We start from the raw sequence: 24,447 nt of genomic DNA, 5'->3' as shown, positions 1-24,447 counted from the left end.
AAAGCCCATGCTCATCCTTCAATATTTCATTCAAGACTCCCAGATACATAGGTATCCCTCTCTAGGGCTCCCATAATTCTCTGGCATAAGTTTATGACTGTACTATTTACACTGTAATGTACACTAATCTCTGTGTGTGCAGGTGTGCATGTGTGAGATGACACTGTGGCATATGCTTCATTAATTTTTGTATCCTTAACACAGAACAAGAGCATGCACAGAGTAGACCTCAAATATTTGCTGAATAAATGAAATAATATAATCTTGATATTTTCTAAAAGCTATCGAAACAGAACAGTATAATGCTCTTGCAGCCAAAGCTGAACTAAACTGATATTTTATTGAGTTTCTTCCTTGGCATAAATATGAATTCTTAGTGCTACATATTGAAAATCATTATCTTCAAGCCAAGATAATGTTCCTTTATAAATAGAATACTATACTTTTTAATCAAAACCAATGTAGAAAGGAGCAAAAAAATGTATTCAGTGTCTACAGTATTAGATCAAATTAAATTAGATATAGGTCCTGACCTCCAAGAGTGTATAATATAGGAAACAGAGACAGTACAAGATAAACATAGATACTTTGAACATACATTGTTAGGTATTGTCTTAGGCTCTGCACATGTCTAAGACTATACACACACACACGCACACACACAGGGTCCAGCAGAGTGTGGCTGGTATGATAATAATATGGGTGTAATAATTTATAGTTTTAAGTTCAACATTTCACCTAAAATGTCATATGGTGTGCTTGAGTGTGATATTGTTATGTTACAGAAATTACATGCTTATGATTTTGTAATTAAAAAGGCATTATTTTGTGCTGGACCCTGTACATATAAATGTAGAGAATTTAAATGTACATTCACAAGCCAAAATGCTTACCTAACAAGCATATTTTTCTTGCAAATTATTACCACATTAATTATTTTTAAAATCCTTTTACTATAACAATGGCTTTTAATCAAGACCAAATTAGTTTTCATTAAACTAAGATGCTTGCTATAACCAGTTTCTCTCTAAATTTTAAGTTAGATGAAAGTCTTTATAAACATGTATTTTGCAATCATAACTTTTTATTTTATATTATAATCAGATCTAGTGATTTTATAAATGATAGATAATGTAATAAATAAAATTACTTCCAGGAATCATACATAAAGATTGTTCAAAAAATTAATTATCTATTTATCAAGGGTGAGCTGAGATTATTTTCAGACTTAATATATGTCCATTATTGCTGACGTGACATACCAATTAGCAAGTCAGATAAGAGTTTACCACTAACTTTTTCCTGAATTCAATATAAACTGTATTTCTTTTTTTTTTACATTTTTTATTGTTGTTCAAGTACAGTTGTCTCCATCCCCCCCCCCCCCCCGCCTCACCCATCCCCACATCCCAACCTCAACCCTACCTCCTTTGGCTCCTTCTATGTGTCCTTTATACATGTTCCTTGATGACCCTTCCTTTATCTATTTTCCCCCATTACCCCTCTTCCCCGTCCCTTCTGGTTACTGTCAATTTGTTCTTGAAATAAAGAATAAACGGTATTTCTATAGTAGTGAGACAACAATCCTCTTTGCTGTAATGAATGTGTATTTTATCTAGTTGTGTACTTTTTCAAAGATGCTTGGATGATAAATTCAAACAAAAGGTGTTAGGAATCATCCTACAGGATTTTTTTCCTTCTGCAATAAAAGAAAAGAAAAAAAAAGAAAAGAAGAGAAAAGAAAGCTCCATAACCTACCCCCCTCTTTACTAAACTATTTAGAAGTGCTGTGTTGAGGACTGTGTTTCATCTTGAGTGACCTGAATTAGAAAACTTGCAAATCGCAAATCAACACATTGTTAGACTACTCTATTGTAACAGTAGTCTTTGTAAATAAACTTCAAGAGCAGAAAATTTAGATTCTCATTGCTGGTCCTTACATACTTTGAACCAAGCCTTTTCTACAGAAAGACAATTTATATCATTCCTAATTATTTGACAAATAGAAATAATTTCTGAGCCTACATGTTTCTGTGGATAATGTACATGTTTTGGAGACAGACAAAACCAATATCAATTCTTTCTAAGTCACATTTTGTTTACTTGTGACATAAAAATATTGCCTATTTTGTAGAATCACATGTAATAAGAAATGATACATGTAAGGCAGAGCTGAGTATAGCACCTGACAGAGGGTAATTACTCATTAAATGAGAGCTTCTGTCATGACGACGATGCTGATGATTGCCATTGCATCCCCTGGAATGAATCTGATCAAATAAAGAGGAACAGGAAAACTGCGTGTGTCTGACTCTCTTCCTCTATGCATCCCTGTTGTCTTAATAGGCATGGTATTGATGATCCTCCTAAGGGCTAAAAGGAAAATCATCAGAAACCTGAATGAACTCCAGCCTCCTCCGGTCCATCAGAGCCAGAACAGTCATGGTTGTTGAAACAATTCAATTAAGATTTCTAATACACTCTTTCCTTTTCTTCTCCTTCCCCTATTGGATTTTAAGCGTCCGGTTACACTGGATAGATGCTTTCTGGTACAATGGTCTGAATAAACACTTCTACTGATGAGAAGGATTCCTTTACAGCATTTTCCAGAAGAACATTATCTATTGTGTGTTCTGTTTTATTATTGTAACACAATTAAACAGACTCATGCAGAAGTTTGAGCCATGTAGCTAGGTAACATTCAAACAATGCATTTTAATTAGCTTGTAGAATGAAATTTAAAAATGATTTTTAAAAATCAGGTACATTTTTTCCTCAAGTAGTAAATAGTATGAGGAAAGAGAAGATGAAATAAAAAGCTTTTATAGCCTTTCAAGTATAAGTACAAGACCTGTTATTTTACTAAAAGATCAATACAAGTCATTGTATTTAGGCCCTATTCAGAGATACACACTGTTAGTACCATGGTAGGTCATGATCTCAATGTACTTTCTGCAGTTAGATGAACTTGAGAGGATTTGAGATCAATCAAGGTAATGGGTAGGGGACTCCAGCAATCACATTACATGGCAAAGTTTGGATGACTTGGGGAAGTTTACTCCACCAGAGAAAAGCCTAAGGAGGGACATGATAACTCTCTTAAGTACAGTCCTGGAAAGGAAGTGAAAAGGAAAACACACGCTTTTCAACCTGTAAAGCATAATTTGGATACACAGATGACAGAGGAAGGTATACAGGTCAGCTTGATTTTTAATAATCTTGGTAAAAATTTGAGTTGTGCTGCAAAGAAACGGGCTACCTTAAACTTTCAATGACACAGAATAGTCAAAAAACTCATAAAAGGCCATGTATTTAAAATGGTAGATGTCTGAATGAGGTGACCTACAAGAAAATTTTTAGTTTCAAAGTTATATTCTAAGAATATAAAGAACTACCATTTAAAAAATCTCCCTTAAATGTCTCTTTCAATCAACATTGAATTTATGTAGGCATCATGGACTATGATGGCATAAACAAACAAAATGAGAGCAATAGGAATTTAGATACCACTGCAAATAAGTGAAAATTAATTTGGGCAAAAGGAGCTGAAGCACTAAGAAAATCAAGAAGTAATATCTAAATGTATTGCTTTCTTACAAAAATGTGTCTTTCAAAATATAACTAGCACATTAACAGTAAAGACTCAATATATTTCATGTAATTATCTCTGAAACGACATATTTATACTAGAGAGGAAATATAATATTGTCAATGGCAATATTGAATTATTTATCAACTTATGTTGTGCATCATTTAAAACTACAATGGATAGACAATCTTAAACTCTTTGGAAAAGAGCAAACATGATTATGTTTTACAAACAAAAAATGAAAAGGAAAACAACAGGTATAGACATTAGCTCACAGGTTAGCTTGCAACCGTCCTAACAATTCTTCCCTAATTTCTAGGACAGGCCTAAAAAGAGGAAAGGAGGGACATTTATGAGAAAAACCATGTTCAAATATCCTTGTAATTTCCTATGCTTCATGGACAGTAACTTGATTACTGGAATTGATGGGTGACTTTTGTTCTTTCCAACTCAGGCAAACAGTCACTCATTTCAGAGCATAAAAAGTTCCTCACACATTTTATACCATACAAACACAAATATATTTTTAAACTGCAACCAGGCTCTGAAAAGTCAGCTGGTGAGAAAGCTAGGATTTAAAATCCCAGCTCTGCACAGAACATATTTTCCCATACTTATATCTTTTCTTCACAGTGCCAAGTATATTGCCTAGCACATAGGAACAGTCCATAAATTGAGTTAGATGAAATCTGGATTCTGTGTTTACTTGCTAGGCTTTTTGTATGACTGTGCATTTGTTTTTCTGAGTTTCTGGGCATATTTGTTTCTGTTAAACAATATTGCTCCAGTTGTTCGACTATGTGCAATACCTAATGTTCACCAATTTAATGGATTATTAATAAATACCAATCTTAAAGTGACAGTGACAGAGAGTTAGAGAGAAAAATATTACAGAGAGGTCAAGTAATATGTCATGGATCACAGATTATTTGGGGGGCTCAAGTGTTAAAACTATAAATCAATATCAAGGGTCATCAACTTCAATCTCTATTCCACCCTCCTGTTAGAATTGTTTGTCCCATTTCATATATACGAGTAGAAATTTTATGCATTCAGAAAAACATTTTAACTTACTCTTTCACTTATGCCATGGATCTTTATTGATCACTTAAGAGGGTCAAAACACATTTAAAAAAGTAAAAATACAAGTACGAGTGAAGGAATTCCTAGTGTTACAGTAATTACTTTCGAACTCATTCACGGCAGAATTTATTAAGATTCAAAAAGTGACAAGAGATTCCAGATTTTTGTTCAGTCAACATTCAACAGATATTTGAGTGCCAAATGAATCTATTCACTGTGCCCAGAATATGATCGGCATTTTTCTGCCGCTGAGACTTTGCTTATGCCAGGTCTTCTATGCTCCACTATGGCTGGCATCACTAAATAGTCGTGACACCCATTACTGTTAACCCTGGACATCTCTGAGAGTTGTTCTTATCAGTCATGCAGGAAACATACAAATTTTAATGGAGCACACAAAAAAATATAAATACATTTCCAGAGCTCTTAATATATGGGATAGTGAATAATGTGCTAGCTATACAATACTCTGTGTCTAATGATTTTGCATTAGACTTGGAAATATTCTCTATGTGAGTGTTTCTTATGCCAATTGTGTATAAAAACCAAGGGCATAATATTTTTCTGATGGCATAAATCTGGAAATTACTGTGTGAAGCTCAGAAGAGTGCACAGGGTAGATGTGTATGTAGATGACCCAACAGCACAGAAATGAGAGGAATAGGAGAGAAACGGAAGGGATTTCATTTGAACATTAAGGAAAATAATTCAGGATTTGGAAAACACATTTACAAAGGAATCAATCAGCATACCCTACAAGTGTCAAAACTCTAGAAGTTTATTTCATATTTTTTTTATTTCATGTGTTAAACTGAAGACTTGGCATCTGTGGGAATTTTATATCTGTATGTAGATATTTGTATGTCAGAGAATATGTAGCTAAGAGAAAACTAGCTAGAAAGTATTGCATTGTGAGTGATGTAAGTTCCTAAAATTGGTTGACTTTTAACTCTACAGTAAAAAAAAGAAAATCTTTATCCAACATCTACGATCAGCAAAACAATGTTCTAGGCATTGTTATAAAACCTACAGGCAGGGGAGATGAGGTTCTTTGAAGACAGAACTTTTGTCAGCAGGCATACTGTATTGAGGCCCCTTAGACACAACAACGTACAGGTGGGGCATTATAGGTCCATGGATATTTTTTCTGACTTGGTTCCTAGAGATGCTACAAAGAAACAAATATAATATAGGCTTAGAAAAAGTTTACTTTTAAATGTATGTCTATCTTTCCAATGAAACAGAGTCCTCTAAATCAACTAATATAAAGATGAACAAAAATTACAGACAACTAAAATATATCTTGGATGAAAAATTACAACAAAATTAATTTGCTTCTTGGTTATTAAACAGTATCTGAGATTGGATTGGGCAGAATATTACAGCATTTATACTTATTTTGATGATAACAATTGTTTACCAAGTATAATGATACATTTCAGAAATATGCTTGGTTTTAAAGAAATTCTCCTTAGCTTAGGCAAAAAGGTGTCTTGTTTTAATTTTACTTCCTTAAGCCTAAATGCCTGACTTAGGTGTTGTGACACTTTTACATAATATTTTGAACGTTTTTTAAGCCAACAACAACAAATCCCTCAAAAATAGAAAACAAAAAATGTTAAAAATATTTTCTTTTTACTATTCCAGATTTCCACAGCAGGTCGGAACTTCAGAGTGTGTTAATTGGCTGATGTTTATGTCTGGCCTAAGTAAGGTACGGGAAAGAACAGCTGCTGCCCTTGGCAAACCCACTGATGATTTCTTCAGGAGATAAGAGGACTTGTTTACTTTGTGACTCAAGGCTCAAATCTTTGGTAGAAACATAAGGGTTTTTTTACTGGCATACCTAATCAGGGGCATAAATTATTTGTTGAATTTCCTCTGATATTCTCCTAGAACTTCATATTAAAATTCAGACATGCTTCCAACATCACTAATCATCAGAGAAATGCAATTTAAAACCACAATGAGATATCACCTCACACCTGTCAGAATGGCTATCATCAATGAATCAACAAATGACAAATGTTGGCCAGGATGTAGACAAAAGGGAACCCTCATGTACTGTTGGTGGGAATGCAGACTGGTGCAGCCACTGTGGAAAATACCGTTGAGGTTCCTCAATTAAAATTGGAACTGCCTTATGACCTGGTGATTCCACTTCTGGAATTCTTCCCCTTCCCCTCTCTAAAAATAAATAATATCTTTAAAAAATATTATTTATTTATTTATTTATTTTAAGAGAGAAGGGAAGGGAGGAAGAGAGGAGAGAAACATCAATGTATGGTTGTCTCTTGTGCACCCCTTACCAGGAACCTGGCCTGCAACCCAGGAATATATCTTGGATTAAAAGTTACAACAAAATTAATTTTTTAATTTAATTTATTTTATTTTTTTTAAATTTCCTAGACTGGGAATGGAGCCAGAGACCCTTTGGTTCTCAGGCCCACACTCAACCCACTGAGCCACACCAGTCAGGGCAAAAAAATAAAATTAAAATAAAAAAAGGAATGCTATAAAGGACTTTATTAGATAAACTTATAAAACTGAAATACCAACAATAGTTTAGGAAAATATTATGTATCAATGTTACATTACTAAAATGAGTAACTGTCATATGATAAATAAAACAAAATCATTACTATTAAGAAATACTCAGCAAAGTATTTGAGGGTCAAAACCATAGTATATAACTTACTCTCAAAAAGTATAGGAAATAGAGAGAGAGAGCGTGTGCAAATGACAAAGAAAATTGGAAAAATAGTAACAGTATCAGACTTTAAATAAGAGTATTTAAGATGATCTTGCAAAAGAAAAAGAAAAGAAAAGAAAATCCAGACGTGCGTCTCAGAACATGTTCTATTGTTTTTGGTTTCTGCTTTTTATTTCAGCTAGAAGAGTTTGCTTCATTTTTTAATGTTACTTCTAGCTGTTTGAACTTCAACACATTTTCAGTGGAGTGTTCTTAATTTTGTTTTGTCTCTCCCATTTTATTAATTATTTAGCTTATTTTCATTTATCTCTCTTGCCAATAGGACTCAAAATGTGGTAAAGCAAGGGGCGAGGCAGTGCATATGTGTTGTGTGGTAATAACACTGTCGCCCTGGCCTGGTAGTCAGTCCAGCGAGAGCAGCGGTCCCCAACCTTTTTTGGCACCAGGGACTGTGGGGGAGGTGGGGAGAGGAGGTGGACCTCTGCTTTGCTAGGGTGAGCTTTGTTTGCACCTGGTTCCTCACAGAACACTGACCACCACAGCCTGGGGGTGGGGGACCTCTGGGTTAGAGAATCATCCTGATATGCCAAGGTTGTGGGTTCAATGCCCAGTCAGGGCACATAAAAGAATCATTCAATGAATATATTTAAGTGGTACAACAAATCTATGTTTCTCTCTCTCTCTCTGAAATCAATAAATACAATTTTTAAAAAAGGTTTATGTCTATGAGGTTGGTGCATGCTACAGAGGAGGAGTGCCAGTGAATATGGACTCTTCTGCTCCTTGAAAAGTGTCAGATTATATCCTTCCACCTCTCTCTCTCTCTCTCTCTCTCCCCCCCGCTTCTCTCTCTCTCTCCATATATATTCTGTTCAGGAAGAGAGGCATTATGAGGGTTTATAAGACTGTTTTTCATTTATGTGACTTGGGATAAATCTGCATCATCTAACTAATCTCATTATGAACCAAGATTTCAAAATGTCATGACAGGCCTCCTAATTTTAACACTAAGGAACACTTGAGTTTGCATTGGAGTATATTCATCCCCACTTTTATGATTGAATTATAACTTCTGACTATAGGTTTCCTCTTTTACAAAAGTTGATGACCCGAAATCCTGTAACCATAGCTAATGAGATAGCATCCTTCAGGGCAGGACATGTGTGTCAATTCTCGGTGATATTAATTGTCAACTGGACTTTCACAAGACAGTTCTCTTTGCCCTTAGACCTCGTGGGAAAAGGCTTATGGCATATATCATTTCCAACAGGCTAACAGCCATGAAAAGCTAATTAAAATATTTAACATCAAATCAGCCATTTAGTTAACTTTTACATGCAACTTCCCTTATGCTAGATTACAATCGAAGAATCAATCAATAACCCATTTTTTATCTTCAGGTCCTCCACAGTTGAAACCCCTCACATGTGACTAAAATGATCCTCTTTGGGTAAATCCTTTTCAAATGAACTTTCTGTTTATATAAAATAAAGTAAAAGAGAGAAAAGAGAACAAATATACAAGAAATTCTCATCTCATGAAATTTAGATGGTGTTCATAGAATGTGTTCATACACTGTGTTGTCTTCCTTCTCTTAAGTGCTTCCCTACTTCCTGGGCTCTGATATACAACTCTGTGTTTTTTATTTTCTTTATGATCAACTGCTCAGTTAACTGGTGCCTGCACTAGGAAAGCTCAGCCCACCTATCTCTGACGGTGTTAGACATCAGTAACTTTAAAAGCTCAAAATCCTAAATTCTTAAAAGGAAGCCACTGTGTCTTCTTTATTCCTGCTGCTCTCCAGAACGCTAGTGCTAATAGTTATCATCCACGAAACCTTCCTTAGCACAGGACAGGATAGGACTTCTGCAGAATAGAATTAGTCTATCACCTGTATTCAAGATCACTGAATTTCTATTTATATTTACATATTCATTAAGTAACATTGAAAACTAGCAATTTAGCTGCTTTGCACAGATCATTATTTTAAATGGTTTCTTTTTACCTGCTTTCAAAATTCCAACTCAAGATCAATAATATTTCAGGATGATAACAGTAAGATAAGCTCAACATACATTCTTCCAAATCAGTGGTTCTTAAAATATGATGAGAAGTAAAAATGCATTTGTCATGGTTCCCATCTCCAAAGACTATTTAATTATCTTAGGTGAATGCCAAGAATCTGCATTTTAAATAATTATCTCGGGTTATCCTAATTCTGGTGGTCTTTAGTCCATATTAAGAATTTGCTAAATATATATATAATCTTGTAATGATCTGGAAGTTATTTATTTTTATCAAGTAATTTATATTTCCTATGAAAACACCTTTGTATTCTTACAGTATTATTGCATTGATAAAATAAAAATATTTCTAAATATGTTGTGAAATTGAAATTATTGGTTCATTATGTTGGTTTAAAAAAATTGCTCTAGTCTTCTGAAAAACTCTTCGGGTAGTTAGATACTTTCCTTTATTGAATAAATAGAGCTGTAAAACATGCTGCACTTTCATAACTTTACCTGCCAGGAAATTCAGAGCTGTTTATGCTCAGCAATGCTTTATTTAACATAACTTTTATTCTCTATCATTTGCCCTTCATATTTAATACTTGGCACTTGTTTTTTAATCTTTTTGGTTCATTTGACTGTAAATTGTTTCAAATCCTCTTTGCAAATCGGCAGAGTAGGTCATAATAAAGGAAAGATTAAGTATTTCATTTTAAAACAAGTTTGCCAGAGACACAGAATTTTTATAATTTGGTAGCTCAAATTTATTAATTGTTGAATTTTCAACAACAAAAACTTTGGTATGGTGATTCAAAATTCCAGTTTCTAAATAGGAAACACCTCTTGTTTTAACATGTGTTTTCAATTAATTCTTCAACAGTCATTTCCTACCTAATTGCCTGTCGGGTGACTGACAGTAGAGACTTTTTCTTCTATTTGTAGTTCATTGAGAACCAACCTCCCTTCCTTCCTCCCTCCTTCTCTCCCTCCTTTCTTCTCTCTCTCTCTCTCTCCCTCTCCCCCACCCCTCTGTCTTTCATCTCTTTTTCTCTCTGTACATATTTAGCATATTTAGGGCCTACAACTTGATGAGTTTGGGGAGAAGCGTACACCCATGAAAAACATCACCACCATTAAGGCCATGGATGTATGTATCCATCATCTCCCAAAGTTTCCTCTTACTCCTTTACTATTTTTTCTTATGCAAGAATAAAGTATTACATTTAATGTTATCTCAATATCATATATTTATAATAATAATAAAACAGCAATCCCTCATATAGCAATCCCTGCACAGAAGGTACCATTCTAAGGACTTCACATATTTAATTTCCATGCAAGTGTTGTGAGGTAGATAATGCTCACCTATTTTTATAAATGAGGAATCTCAGGCAAACAGAGTTTAAGTAACTTGACCAATGCCATACAACTGTTATATATTCAGGATTTTTTAGTGAATCATCAAAGGCATATTGTGAAAGATGGGTTTAATTTTAAATAGCATCTGACAAAGTTTTTATATAGGCAAATATAAAGAAAGAAGGCCCCAAATGTCACCAGAGAGCCCTCTTTTAACAGAAGTTCTATAGGTTGATGGGAAAAAATCTTTAATATAAAAAGGTACAAAATGAAATATAAAATGATTCTTCCTATCTCCCACATACGCAGACTTCTTAAAAGTATTATTATCATTGATAGTTCACTTTGTGTCCTGTCAGAAAAATACAAGGAGAGGGTATGTGTATATGGACATAGGCACATGTGTATAACACTTAAATAGCCATACATTTTGTATCGGTGCGCATGTTCATTTGTGTTTCTTAAATGTACATTTCAGTATGCATTGTACATTCACACATATTTTAATAATTTTTAAAACAACAGCTATAGATCCAGCCACTGTGCACTGAATAATGTGAAAAATAATGTGGAGACAGAAGTGAAAAAAAGTGAATTATCGGTAAAGTGATTCCTTAATTAACTTTAAGTTTGTCATGAAATAGTATATTTTAGAACATTGCCAAAATTTGCACTGACTGAAAAAGAAGCCTTGCTTTAATTGTTTTTGAAGTAAAATATTCTTACTTTTCATTTAGGTGATTATGAAGGTAGCTGGACATTTTGCACAAAAATAATAAAGTTTTTTGCAATGTCTGAACCATGTTAGTCATGAATAAAGGACCATGTTAGTCATGAATAAAGAATGTGATTTATTCTCATAAATTTTCTAAATTACATTATTTTTATTTTTATTAGAATATTTACTGTTATCTTCTGACATTTTGCATCAAATCCATGTAATTTTTAAAGACAAAGGCACAAATGCTATATTAAGAACAGACAAGTTAATATTTATACACTCTACATTAATTATGCTTTTTAAAACAATTGTCTCTTATTGCAAACATGAAAAAAATTGCAAGATTATCTATGAAGGATTAAAAATAATATTCATTTTCTGAGAATTGTAACTGAATAAAAATAAAAAAATAAATAAAAAATATTCATTTTAATGTATACAATTAAGAATTTCCTAAAATGACAGTAAATTTCCTGTAATATTTAGTCATATGCCTATGAGGTACTTTGAAATTAGCATAATTTTTCTAATTACATAATATTCTGATAAACTATACAGTATAAATGGAGACTATGAGTATTTCTTGGTAGTTGATACTTGTAAAAAGTTATATTTAACATTTTATAAAATACTATAAAGTATCAGAAAAACAATTGAATATCTACTACAATCACCATCCTTAATTTCACAAAAATGAGTAATCCAAAGCCTTGTGACATATTTTCAGATTTGCTGTTTTTCATATTATTGGCTTGGGTATGGCTGGCCATAAGTTGAAACATGTAGCTGAAGTTAATTAATTATTTCCATATATTTAGCTGCCATTTCCATAGCAAGAAGAAAGGAAACCAGTCTCCATTCAAAATCAGCAAACATTGCTTATTATGAGAATGTAATTGTCATTAGCAACTTCATCATGAAAAAGACAGGGGATGCCAGAACATGTTCCTTATGATGGCCCTTGTAAAATGCTCGTTTGTTCAGTAAGAAATCAAGCCTCTGTACAGGACGATTGGGTAGATCGGAGAATTACCTGCAGGGCAGATGTTTTCATGGAAACAGAATGCTAAAGCGAGATACCACCCTGACTTCCCTTCCATTCAAAGACTATTTTTACAAGTTGCTCATCTGGAAAGCACACATGCTTTTTTTCTGTACTTTTATGCTGTGAATCCAATTCTTGTTCTTCTGACCTGAGTTCTCTGAAATTACCCATTCAGGATTATGTTTACTCTGCAGTATGGTGATTCTCACCAAAGCACTGCCTCTGTAAGTTGTCACTGCACATCGTCCACCCACAGGCCCCAATATACTTTGGGTTTAAAAATGAATATCCTCTGACAATTTTCAGAGTTCAACACATATAAGCCATTTTTTCTTTCAAACTCACAAAAATAACAAAACATCTGAAAAAGATATATGTGTACCTACTGGAATGTGAGAAAAAAGAAATGAAAATTTTTAAATAGAATCCAAAGCACATGATATTCTTGAACACTGACATTAGAATTGACAACTGTAAGTCTGAAAATCTATATTCAGAATAAATAATAATCTCCAGCCATTTCCCAAAGAGCTCCATATCTATTGAGAACCATTTCTGTCTTTTCAGCTAACATTTGTTTTTCATTTGAACTAGTTTTTTTTTGTCATACAAGAATAATTTAATCATGCATTCTTATAAAATATTCCACTTTTTTGGAAAATCTCATAAATACTTACAAATAAACTTTAAGTTAAGGTGAGTATAACAAATCTAACAAATGGTATTTTTACATGATGAAAAAATTGTTAAAATGGTCATTGAAAAAAAATTAAATGTTTTAGAGTTTGTGCTCATTTTAACACAGAAATTATTATATCCTGTCCCTACCATGTTCATAACTCTCTAATATCTCTCCCTAATGTCTTGAATGAAACCAGAAGTCTTCATGTTGGCCTACAATATCCTGCAACATCTTGTCCCAATTATCGTTCAGATAGCGTTTTCTACTAAGCCTATCCATCCCTTAGCTTCAATTACAGTGGCCCTGAGTGAAATACACTGAGCCTCCTCCCATCTTGAGATCTTTGTACTTTTCTCTCTTCCTCTAAAGCTCTTCATCCAGGCATTCACAGAACTCACTTTACTCCCTTCAGTTAGCCATCAGCTTAAATACTGCCCTTGGAAAAGCCTTGTCTGTTCCCTAATCAAAATAATACACTCCTTACCCTGATTTATTTTGCTTATAGCAACTACCGCTACTTCGAATTATGTAATTATGTGTCTATTTTCTGCCTCTCCCACTAGAGTACAGGTTCTTAAAGTCAGGAATTTGGCAGATATGTTTACTGTTGGGTCAATAATAGGTAGTAAGTGATCAACAAAGTATGTTACATTGAACTCTATGAGTCACATTTTGATTTCTTGAAAGTATACGCTGCTGGTAAAACTTTGGATTTCCAAAAGCACTTTCCTTGTTATTCTTAAAAGTGAACAAAATGAAGAAGATGGAAAAATCAGGCCCACATAAGAGCAAAAAAGGCAAGACCTTTTACTTTTAGAACAAAACCTTTCTGTTCTGTTTGACATTATTTCAACTGTCATCCTACTCTTTCAATGTTATTTTTTCTCGTTATTAGCTTCTGATAACTCTCTCCATGTTCTCCCCACACTTTTTTATGATTTGAATCTTCTTTACATAACAGACTTGTCAAAATTTCCACTGCAAAATGAATTGCATCATTTCAGGATATGTAGCTATGTGTATGTTGTATACCTGCCTTTTAAACACCTAGAATGGCAACTTCTTCCTGAGAGAGACTACTACATTTATCTTATAGAGATAATAGTTCACTATTTTTAAGCAATTCCATTTTATTAATAAATGATTGGACCTGGATACAGAAAAAAGTGCCACCTTGTATTTACTAGGTAAGAGATAGAATACCTTTCTTGTCACAAAGTGTCAAAAAGTATCTTTTGGACCCATGGACCCCTTGCCTTCCCCTATTTAGATAGGGAGCTGAGCTTCAAAGAGAAGTCAGCATATTCCTGTGCTGATTCACTTACGTTATAAGATATCTCCATAGGCTCCCCAGAGGAGCATGTACTTTACCCAGCCTTCACCAGAAAGCAAACTGATTAAGAACAGAGCCATCAACAACCATTAATTCTAATCTTTGCAGAAGAATTAGTTACAGATCAAAGATGAAAAAGTCTCACAGCCCTCCCTAATCCAAAGGGGGAAAAAAAGTAGATTGTAGTACATTCAAAGACAAAATGTTCTAATAATAAAAATTTCAATTTTGTAACATTGACCACAGCAAAACATTAGATTAGTAGATTACTGCTAATGTGTAGGTGGCACCGTTCTCCGGCTAAGGAGCTCTCTGTGGTGCGCAGGTATCATCTCGCATCACGGTCAGCAACACGTTAATACACACTTTTCTACATTTGGGTACTCGTTTAGTAGGTAGTAAGTCCCAGAAGGTATAGATCCAAACCTCAACAGCCTTTCAATCTAGTTAGGAAGGCAAGAAGTAAAATCATACATTATATATAAAATAGCACTTATAATGTCAAGAGCAATTCCAACTACAGATGATATAGGCTTGGGACATTGAGAAGGCTTCATGGAGAAGGTCAGTGTTAAAGGCCGATTCTCAAAGGAGAAAACTAAAGGGCAAAAATTCCAATAGACTCTACTAAAGCAAGGGGCAGTGTAAATGTGCACAGAAATGTAGATGATGTTTCATCCCTGGGTTTCTTTTCAATATCAGACCATATCCCACTCTGTCAAATCTAGCTGCTGAAGCCAGTGGGCCAGTGGGAAAACAACAGCAAAACACACACACACACACACACACACACACACACACAGGCTCAAAAAACAATGTAAGACGTGAAGAGTAGAAAGAAAAAACAACGAATCATTCTCATAGCTCTGAAGGAAAAATCATACTCCTTTTTCAGTGAATTTTCTTTTCACTGATTCCTGTTCTTTCAACAAAGGAGAAGTTAACAACCACAGACCAATGTTTTTTCAGGCAATTTAGGCAAAAAAAAAAATTGACTTATTTTCTTCTCCATCAGGCCAAGTAAAACACTCACTATCAAATAGTTTGCTGACAAATGGCCTAAGAGTTCACCAGATATGAGCACACAGTCATGTTGTATCAACTGGATACCATCATGATAAACCTCAGTACTGTGCGAATGAATGCAGAACTGGCAGTGACATTGAGGACTGTGGAGTGAGTCACAGACTGTAGAACTAAGAGAGAATAGCATAATAATGGAATAAGAGCAAATGTATTCCTTTTCTTATCCCTGTAGCATCAGCAGTAACCCACAAGTAGTTATTATAGCTCATTCCTAGATAATGTCTTAGGGTCTTCAAAAAAGGAGTAAAAAATGAAATTTCAAAAAACCCTGCTATTTAATTGCATAACTATGAGCAGTCTATAAAAAAATTTTGCATGTGTAAAATGATGGATTTTAAATAAATAACAGTTAACTTTCCTTTCATCAGGTATTCAGAAATTAGGTAATAAGAAATTTGAACTTCAATAACTCATTTTCAAAAATGAGTATAATTTAAAAATACATAACAAATAAAATAATATATTTATTTGTTGTATATTCATAACATACTTGTGTGTTGTATGAAATAGAACATATAAAACTATAAATATATATGTTATTCTAATGAACTATAGAAATGATCCCTGAAAGTATAGTCTTATATATATATATATATATATATATATATATATATATATATTATTCTAAAAAAGGAAATAGGTCCCACTACATTGTTAGAAAAATTGCAAAGAAAAATAATTTGCTTTTTTTAAAAATAGCAATTTACCAAGCCTATTAAAATTGATTTATTATACAGCTAGTGTTTGAGAGTCATATATAGGCAACTATAGTAGGTTCTTTTTGAGATCATACATGTAATTCTATCATATTTGTTTCTGATGAATGTACACTATAAGTGAAGTTTTTGTTTTACTAGATTTGTCCATAAGTCAGAATATGATTTATGTAGTTAAATCATAAAATTTATTCTAAACATGAACTTTAGAGAAATGCCACATAATAACTTTCCCATATTGAAAACTTTATGAAAACATCTTTGTCTTAAAATTAAAGAAGTGGTAATGATTGCAAAAATGACACTTCTCAGATTCTTGTCGTGAGTAATACAACCTGTTTTTTAAGGGTATACATGGTTAATAATCATGACCAAAAATGCAGATACTGCCTAACATAAGTCTCCTAAAATTATGTGATGTGCTACCACCTGGCACCACTTCTCACTCATAAGGCCAGCCCCTGAGGTAAACTGAAGCTGGACCTTACTAAATCTATTTTCATGGCATTGTTTTTGATTATTGGTGATCATTAGGAAATTTCCTAAATTTGGCAACATTTAATTACTACCACCTGAATGAATACCAAGGCCTGGATGCCATCTCCCAAAGGTCATTAGGACAACGGAGGAGTTTCAGGTTCTTTTCCTCCCAAGAGAGTTTAAGGCAGTAATTAGAGTTTACATTATGGAAAGAAGAAAGGTAGGGGGATGAAACAATAACCAGAGCATAATGCAGGTTAATAAGTATGTACACAAAGGAAGAATGGGATGGATTAACAGATACGGCCACTCAACCTAAACACTGTTTAAAAAAATCCAACATTTTTTCTTTAATTGACTTTTTAATATTGTGCTTTTGATATTTTCTACTTTAATTAATTGCAAGTGGGTAGGCTACCAGTAAATTAAATAAATACTTATAGTACAAGCATGGTTAAGTTAAAATATAATGGTATATTTGATATTCCAGACAGCACAGAAATGATTAGGTAAATACACAACAGATCTAAGAAAGATCCAAGCATTTCTTCAGACCAAAAAACCAACTGAATGTTGTCTAAAGTGACCTGAAGGGACGAGATAACTCTGCCAGTTCTGAATTACACGGCTGTTCGCTACTCACTTGCCTATAGACAATGTTTGTATGAGCTGGAATTTTCGATAACCACTATGTAGGATTCTGTTTTCACTTCTATTATCGTTAATTGATGAACATTAAATCCATTAAAAATAATAGCCATGTAAAAGAGTTCAGAAAGTGTAATGGGAAATTCTTGGCCATGTAACAGACACAGCTCGATATTAGTTTCAACAACTGCATGTTTTCCAGAAAGTTTACACGGTATATACTTCAGCTTCTAAGTATAAAACTACAGAGTAAAAAACTAAATTCAGGTGATAGCTTTTGCTGAATATTTCCTATTCTTAAATAAAGCTTTAGGGTCACAGTGCAAGCAAAGATAAGACACAGAAAAGCAGAATTAAAAAAATCTATTTCTGCAGGAAAATAAAATACATTATAAATACACTTTAATAAGAAACTGAAGACATTTTCTAAGACACTGGGCTATATTATAAAGCATATGCTTTGTTAAATATTCACATATTTTTCCAATAAATGTACTGAATTTTGAAAGCATCAGCATTTCAACATCTGAAAAATATGACTACTATATTTCATCAAGATCTTTAGTTTAATTTCCTGAAAATTAAACTTTTTAACTTCAATCTTCAGTTTTAAAAATAACTCCAATTTTGCTTCTAAGTTGGGAGAAAGTGAATATTTAATTCTTCTATTCACTTACATACAGAACATGTGAATTAAATCCATTTCATGGAATTGACTCAGGCATCATGACTCAGTTTATTTCAAAAAGTAGACGCTTGTAAGCATTTTATGACATAATAAAATGTCACTTGTGGTTAACATTTCCTCATTGTTCTCCTGAAAACAAAAATACATTTCAAAATAAAATGAAATTTGAAAGTGGTTTCAAGAAACAAATTTTAAAATAATACTGATTTCACATATTTAGGATAAAACTTTTAGCTGGATGAAATTAGCATCTTATCAGCATTAGTTCTAATAGTGCCTACATTCAATCTTATAGACATTGTACAGTATTACTATGACTCAGTGACACTTTATGCAAAACATTGCCATTGACACCGAGGTTTTGAAACTATATTTCCTTTTAATATTTCTTCCTTTTTTCCCCCTTAACAGAGCTCTTTTCATTCATAAGTACTTCTAGTTTGATGTCCTGATACTGATTTGCCCCATGCAATTGTCCTAAATAAGACTTCAAAATGCACATGAGATTGAATCAAGATCATAAGTGATTGTATTGTACTGTACTATAATTCCCTACTTAGCCAAAAAGTATTCACATATAAAATATTCCATTAGTTAGCTATATGACAACATGAGAAATGCTGCTCAACACAAGATGCCCCCAAAATTAGATTGATTTTAACCACATTATCACTTAAAGAAGGCAATTAAATTAGTCAGGAACACAAAACTCAAAAAGCAGCCTTGGGAATAACTTTTTCTTATAGCCATTACCAAATCCCCATTGAACTGATTAATTACGCCAGAAAAGAAGCCTAAAGCTGAAGAAGGAGCACTAGCACTACTTGGCTTATCTAAGAACTCATAAAAGTAAAAGGCTCTAACCATCTTACTTCATTAGATTCTCTCATATGTAAATGCTGCTACTTCTCTGCAGTTTGATTAACATTATTAATTATTTCATACCTTTCTTTTTTCTATAATCTAAAAATTCTTAATTCCAGCTTAAAGTGTATTTTAAAAAACATTAATTTGGAATATACTCTTTTGCTTGGAAAACACCACTACTCCCAAATAAAAGAATGCACAAAAGAATTCTAGAAGAAAATTAGAATGCACAAAATTCTATAATGCAACCAGCCCTTGGGGACCATCACTCTCACCAGATACTGCTCCACCTTCTATGTTTACTTAATGGTCATGAACCCATTGCCTGATGGGATCTGTAGCTTCTCAAAAAATGGTGGATGACAGTCACTTGCTTCTTTTTTTTGAGACTATGAACCTAGAGTCTTAAATATGTTGCAAACATCATTCCACTGCATTTTATAGAGTTGATCAGTTTCAGTCCTGATATTCTAAAACCGCATAACTTATCGGCCACAATGAAAATGCATACATATGAATATGTGCATATATATTACAAAATTATTTCATGTGATATCTGTAATCTATATTTTATAATGCAAAATAAGAACTATTGTTCTTGGAGGGAAAAAATACATGCCAAAATTATCTATTCCTTTGAAAGTAATTATTCAAATATACATAAAAACTTTTCACTTGAATATACACACTGAAACACTTTCTAGGCATGTCAATATATATGGTGCATAATTATGCCTTTACTGGGGCACAGATTTTGTTTTCATTCTTACTATATTTTTATTTATTCACATATATAATAGTGATGATCCTCCCTCATATTCAGGAATTCTAAAATTACTTTGTTGTATTTATCACTTCCAGGCACCCATACTCAGCATCAATACTCAACTTCCTAAGTACTTCAATCTCTATATCGTACCCATTTCATAGGTCAAAAGAGTTCCTCAAAACCGTTTAGATAATGCTTTCCCAAACCCATTTGGAAAAGATAAAAAAGAGTTTTTTCCTCTGGTTTACTACATAACTTTAGTGGGTCCACAATCACCTCACACATATCCAACCTGCACCCCATTCCCCTTGGTGGCACCTACCCTAGTGTTGTCATGGTGACGATGGTATACCAGAAGGCAGCAGGGATGCTGGTGAATTTGCTGGCAGAAGACCCCTTCTCTGCGTAGAACATAACTGTAGCGAAGATGATGATAGCCATGGTGAGAGAGAAGAGCAAGAAGCCCAATTCGGATGCACAGCTCTTCAGCGTGTACCCCAGGATGCGCAGGCCTTGAGAGTGGCGGGAAAATTTAAAGATCCGGAAGACACGGAAGACTCGGAGTGTGACAAATGCCCCGCTAACATCCTCATTGTCTGTCATCACCAGCCCAATGTAGTAAGGCAGAATGGCCACCACGTCTATGATACTCATGACGCTACGCACAAAACGGTAACGACTGGGCGCTGCAGCTAGGCGAAGCAAGTACTCGACAGTGAAGATCATGACGCAGGCAGTATCCAAGCAAAAGAAGGCCACTGCATACCGCTCCCCGCACGGCAGCTCTTTGATGTGACCTGGGCTAGACCCACAGGGCACTGTCTCCACCACATTGGCGATGACTGAGACGGCTATGAAGAACCCTGTGACGTAGTAGAACACCAGGGCCATCGTGCTGGTGTGGGGGTTCTCAAAGGCCCGCCAGACCCTCTGCCGAGCCGTCATGGTGGGCAGCGCGTTCTCTCCCGTGGTGTCAGTGTCGGCGTCGTCCTGGAGGCGCTCTGCGTTCTCTCGCCTTCGATCCTTGTACTCCTCGTAACAGCAGTCGCCAATGATTTCTGGGATGAGGCCAAAGAAGGCCAATTCTTCGTCATAAGCAGAGATGCACTCATGGCGAGGATAGTGGAGCTTCCCAGTGCGGTAGAAATTCAGGATATGACGAAAGATGTCTGGGTCACGGTCAAAAAAATACTGCTGAGTCTCCGGATGGTAGAAAAAGTCCCTCTCTGAACTGCCCAGCAGAGTGTCTGGATAGCGTTCCAGGGTGTCCTGCCATGTTTGGAAACGGGTACCACTCACATTCAGCACAATTAGAGCATCTTGAGTCCTTTTCCTCTCCTGCCTCGGGGGGGCCGGCATAGGCGCCGAAGCCACAGGCATCCACCCGATTGCCGCTGCCCTTGCAAAGGGCAGCCACGCTGCTACACCCGCCGCCATGGTGCCTTGAAGTGGAGGCAAGAAGGGTAATCAGGCCTCTATGGGAGGGTCAAAGTAGCCACAACCACCCACTTCCTCCTGTCAAATAAATACTACAGAGAAAGGTGGCCCAGAGGTATCAACCTTATTCCAAGGTGGGGCTCCTGGTGAAGTCACAGGTCTCAGAAGGGCAAGTTTCCCCCCAAAGACAGATATTGAGAAAACAAAATGTCCTGACAATCACGCCCAACAGAACCTAACCAAACCTTTTCCAGCAGTTGGGCCAGGCCACTGCTGGTACAAATATGTACATAGGTGACTTTAGGTGCAGCAATTTCTTCAAACAGGTGTCTTTGATTTCTCCCTTGACACGTGGTTAACGTGGGGTCAGTATGCTTTGTGTAGGGTAGAAAAAACGAAGGACAATCACTCAGTGGTATTCTTTTGACGAATTAGGCAACACTTAACACCTTCCCCTTTGGCTCTTTCGAACCTTCCTTTTTCAAGTGGCCCTTCCCGCCAAAGGAGTCTCAAAAAGAGGACCTGTTGTAGCTTCCCAGGTGCAGTCACAGCCAGTACCCCAGGTCTCTTTGGGAGTCCGGTGACCGCCTCTACCCCTCCGGCAGTATTCGTAGAGATGGGGATGCTGTGTGATGGGCACGGTGGGGGACGTTTGTATAGATCCTCCTCCCCCTAAGTCTACAAGCACCCCTTGTGTCTGCCAAAAGCGTTCGTCCAAGCGCCCCTTCACTCTCTTTTCAAGTTCAGCTCAGGTGCAGTATGACAGTTAAGGAGCCGGGGAGCTGGCAGCCGCCACCGCCTCGGCGGCAGTAGCATCTGTCTGCGCACAGAACGCGCCTCGCCTGCGGTACATACCTGGCCAAGTGTGCACCGGGGCTGAGTTGCATAGAGACTTTCTCCTCGCCGTGCACCCGAAAAGGGAAAAGCAGAGGGAGCAGCTCGCGAGCAGCCGAATCCAGGCTCCGAGGGAGCATAAATAAAGCTCAAGCGAGCTCTGCTTCCCCTTCCCCCATCCCTCCGTGCTTCCCTCCTCCTTTTCACCTTCCCAAAGCCGGGCGCAGGCGAGCCTAGCAGCAGCAACAAGTTCAAAAGGTGCGGGGGAAGCGAACCGAGGGTACTCGCTCCTGCCAACTTACTGCGCCGCCGCTGTAGCCAGGGCCGGAGCTGCGCGGTGCTGGGCTGCGGGGCACCGGGGCTGCGGGGCTGCCGGGGCTGTGGCGCTGCGGGGTCGGAGCCGGGGCTGGCGCGGACAATCGCCGGAGCGCTGAGGCTGGACGCGCTCGGCTACGCGGGGGCGCGGGAGGGCGGCTGGCTGCTTCCCCGCCAGTGGGTGGTCCTGCATGTCCCCGGGCTCCCCGCGCCGCTCTGCTGGTGCGATCAATAAATAAGGAGAAAATAAATAAATAACCGAGCACACGCCCCACCACGCAGGTTATGAACGGCGTCTCCCGCCTTTCCCTGGGCTTGACCTTTCTCCACCCTCCGCCCCTTCGGGCTCCTCTGGCTCCACCCCAGCCACCCACCAGCCCCGGCGCAAAATGTCACCGAGGGAGAGCATCCAGGTGGATCTGCCGGGGGAGGAGAGCGAGCCTCGATGAACAAAGGGAAGCTGCACGCGCTGGACTGCGGTGGCTTGGTGGAGGGGAGGAGGAAGGGGACCGGTGCCTCACTTCAGTCTCCCTGGGTCCCGGTTTCAGGCGAGCGTGGGAAACGGGGAAAGAGAGAGAGAGAGAGAGAGAAACTGGGAAGGCGGGTGAGCGGAGCGGAACGCGCACGAATTGGTTGTCTTCTAGGGGAGACTGAGGGGCAAGCCCTGCAAAGCCCCGCGGCGGAATTTTTAAGTGCTTTTTCCTCTTTTTCTTTCTTTTTATTTGTTCATACCAGATGTTAACGTTGCGGAGGTTAATACGTCATCTATCCAACTTGACAAAAAGTCTGGCAGTCTCCTTGGTCCAGGTCTTGCCAGGACTCCTTTCCCCGTCCTTTGCGAATGACAGGAAGGATTTAGAACCCTTTCCTAAATGTCAACGTGGAGGGGCGTGAGTTCGCAGTGAGTGTGCGTCCCCTTCATTCTCTCTGCGCATCTCTGTGCAGGTCTCAAATGGTTAAAATAGTTAAAGGTGTCCTTGTGAGGAGTCAGTGATGTGGAGAGAGATTAGGAAATTGTGGCTGCCAACCGTTGTGTTTTTAGTGTACCCCGCCCCCCATTCATTAGGAATCTTCCTTAAAACCAAGCCTACACCATTTATAACCACTAGATGGCGAAAAGGGAGAGAAGTTAAATCTATTCCTAAGGTTTGGATGCTTTAGAAAGGTGAAGGATCAAAATGAACTGAAACAGCAGAGAATCAGAACACATAAACATCCTCAAATCTCCTACTCCCACCCGCATTTTTAGCATTTAGGTATATTACTCAGGCTTGAGTTTACATGCTGATGGACATGACATGATATGCGGACAGTTTGCTGTTGAAATACGTTTGAAAATTAAATTTAATGACAGAATAATAATAATAATAAAGGCATTTGGAAATACTGAAGTTTCATCTATGTTGATTAAGGAGAGATGTCTACTTCCTACCTGAAAATTACCTCTTCAGGACTTGGTTTGACTGTTCTTGGTTTGTAAATTAAATGAACTGTGATGTATAGTCTTGAATTGAATTGACTTTCAAGCCCTGGAGACAATAGGCATGATGTGTTAACCTTAAAAATCTGAAATGAAACACTTCTTAGAAAAGATGTGAACTAAGAAAATAAATTATATAGAAAATCACCAGAGGAGAAAAATAAACCTTATAATGTATGGGATTTTCTGTAGAAATGGAAAGTTATTGGTTGTTTACTTGTTCACTGGTATAGGAGTTTAAGGAATCCAATGTTAATAGTTAATGAAGTTGGAGCCGATACACCATGTTAAGTTTGGAAACACAGAACTGAAGACTCCTGCTATTTATCAGTTCGTATTCTCTGAGATGAAAGATGGTTGTTAACAAATCTATATAACCTGCCTAACTTAAAACACGTTAACTGGAAAATAAAAAGGAGGTGACAGCTTACAGAAATAAATGCAGATGTTGAAATTTACAAAACCCCCTAAATAAGCAAGAATATAAAATCTGCTGTATGGTCTGCTCTCCCCCACTCTCCACAAGCTTCTTGATGGGGTGCAAAGGATGTGAGCTTAGAAGGCAAACACATCTCGATTCAAACCCTAGCTGA

The 24,447-nt window shown here is 36.5% G+C and overlaps 1 protein-coding gene across 1 annotated transcript in view; it reads right to left on the bottom strand.

The window, feature by feature from the left end:
- The window catches only part of KCND2 (potassium voltage-gated channel subfamily D member 2), a 530,951-nt gene extending 508,465 nt beyond the window's left edge, over positions 1-22,486 (bottom strand). The window contains exons 1-2 of the mRNA XM_024555098.3: positions 22,362-22,486; positions 20,111-21,230 (exon numbers count right to left, since the gene is read on the bottom strand). Coding sequence (XP_024410866.1) covers positions 20,111-21,225 — 1,115 coding nt within the window. The 5' untranslated portion in view covers positions 21,226-21,230; positions 22,362-22,486. The remainder of the gene's footprint in view (positions 1-20,110; positions 21,231-22,361) is intronic.
- Between the last annotated feature and the right edge of the window lie 1,961 nt (positions 22,487-24,447).

Source organism: Desmodus rotundus, chromosome 6 (assembly GCF_022682495.2).
Source record: "Desmodus rotundus isolate HL8 chromosome 6, HLdesRot8A.1, whole genome shotgun sequence".
In the NCBI taxonomy this organism is placed as follows: Eukaryota; Metazoa; Chordata; class Mammalia; order Chiroptera; family Phyllostomidae; genus Desmodus; species Desmodus rotundus.
The sequence above is the reverse complement of the archived record's forward strand: the minus strand, read 5'-3'. Positions and strand labels throughout refer to the sequence as shown.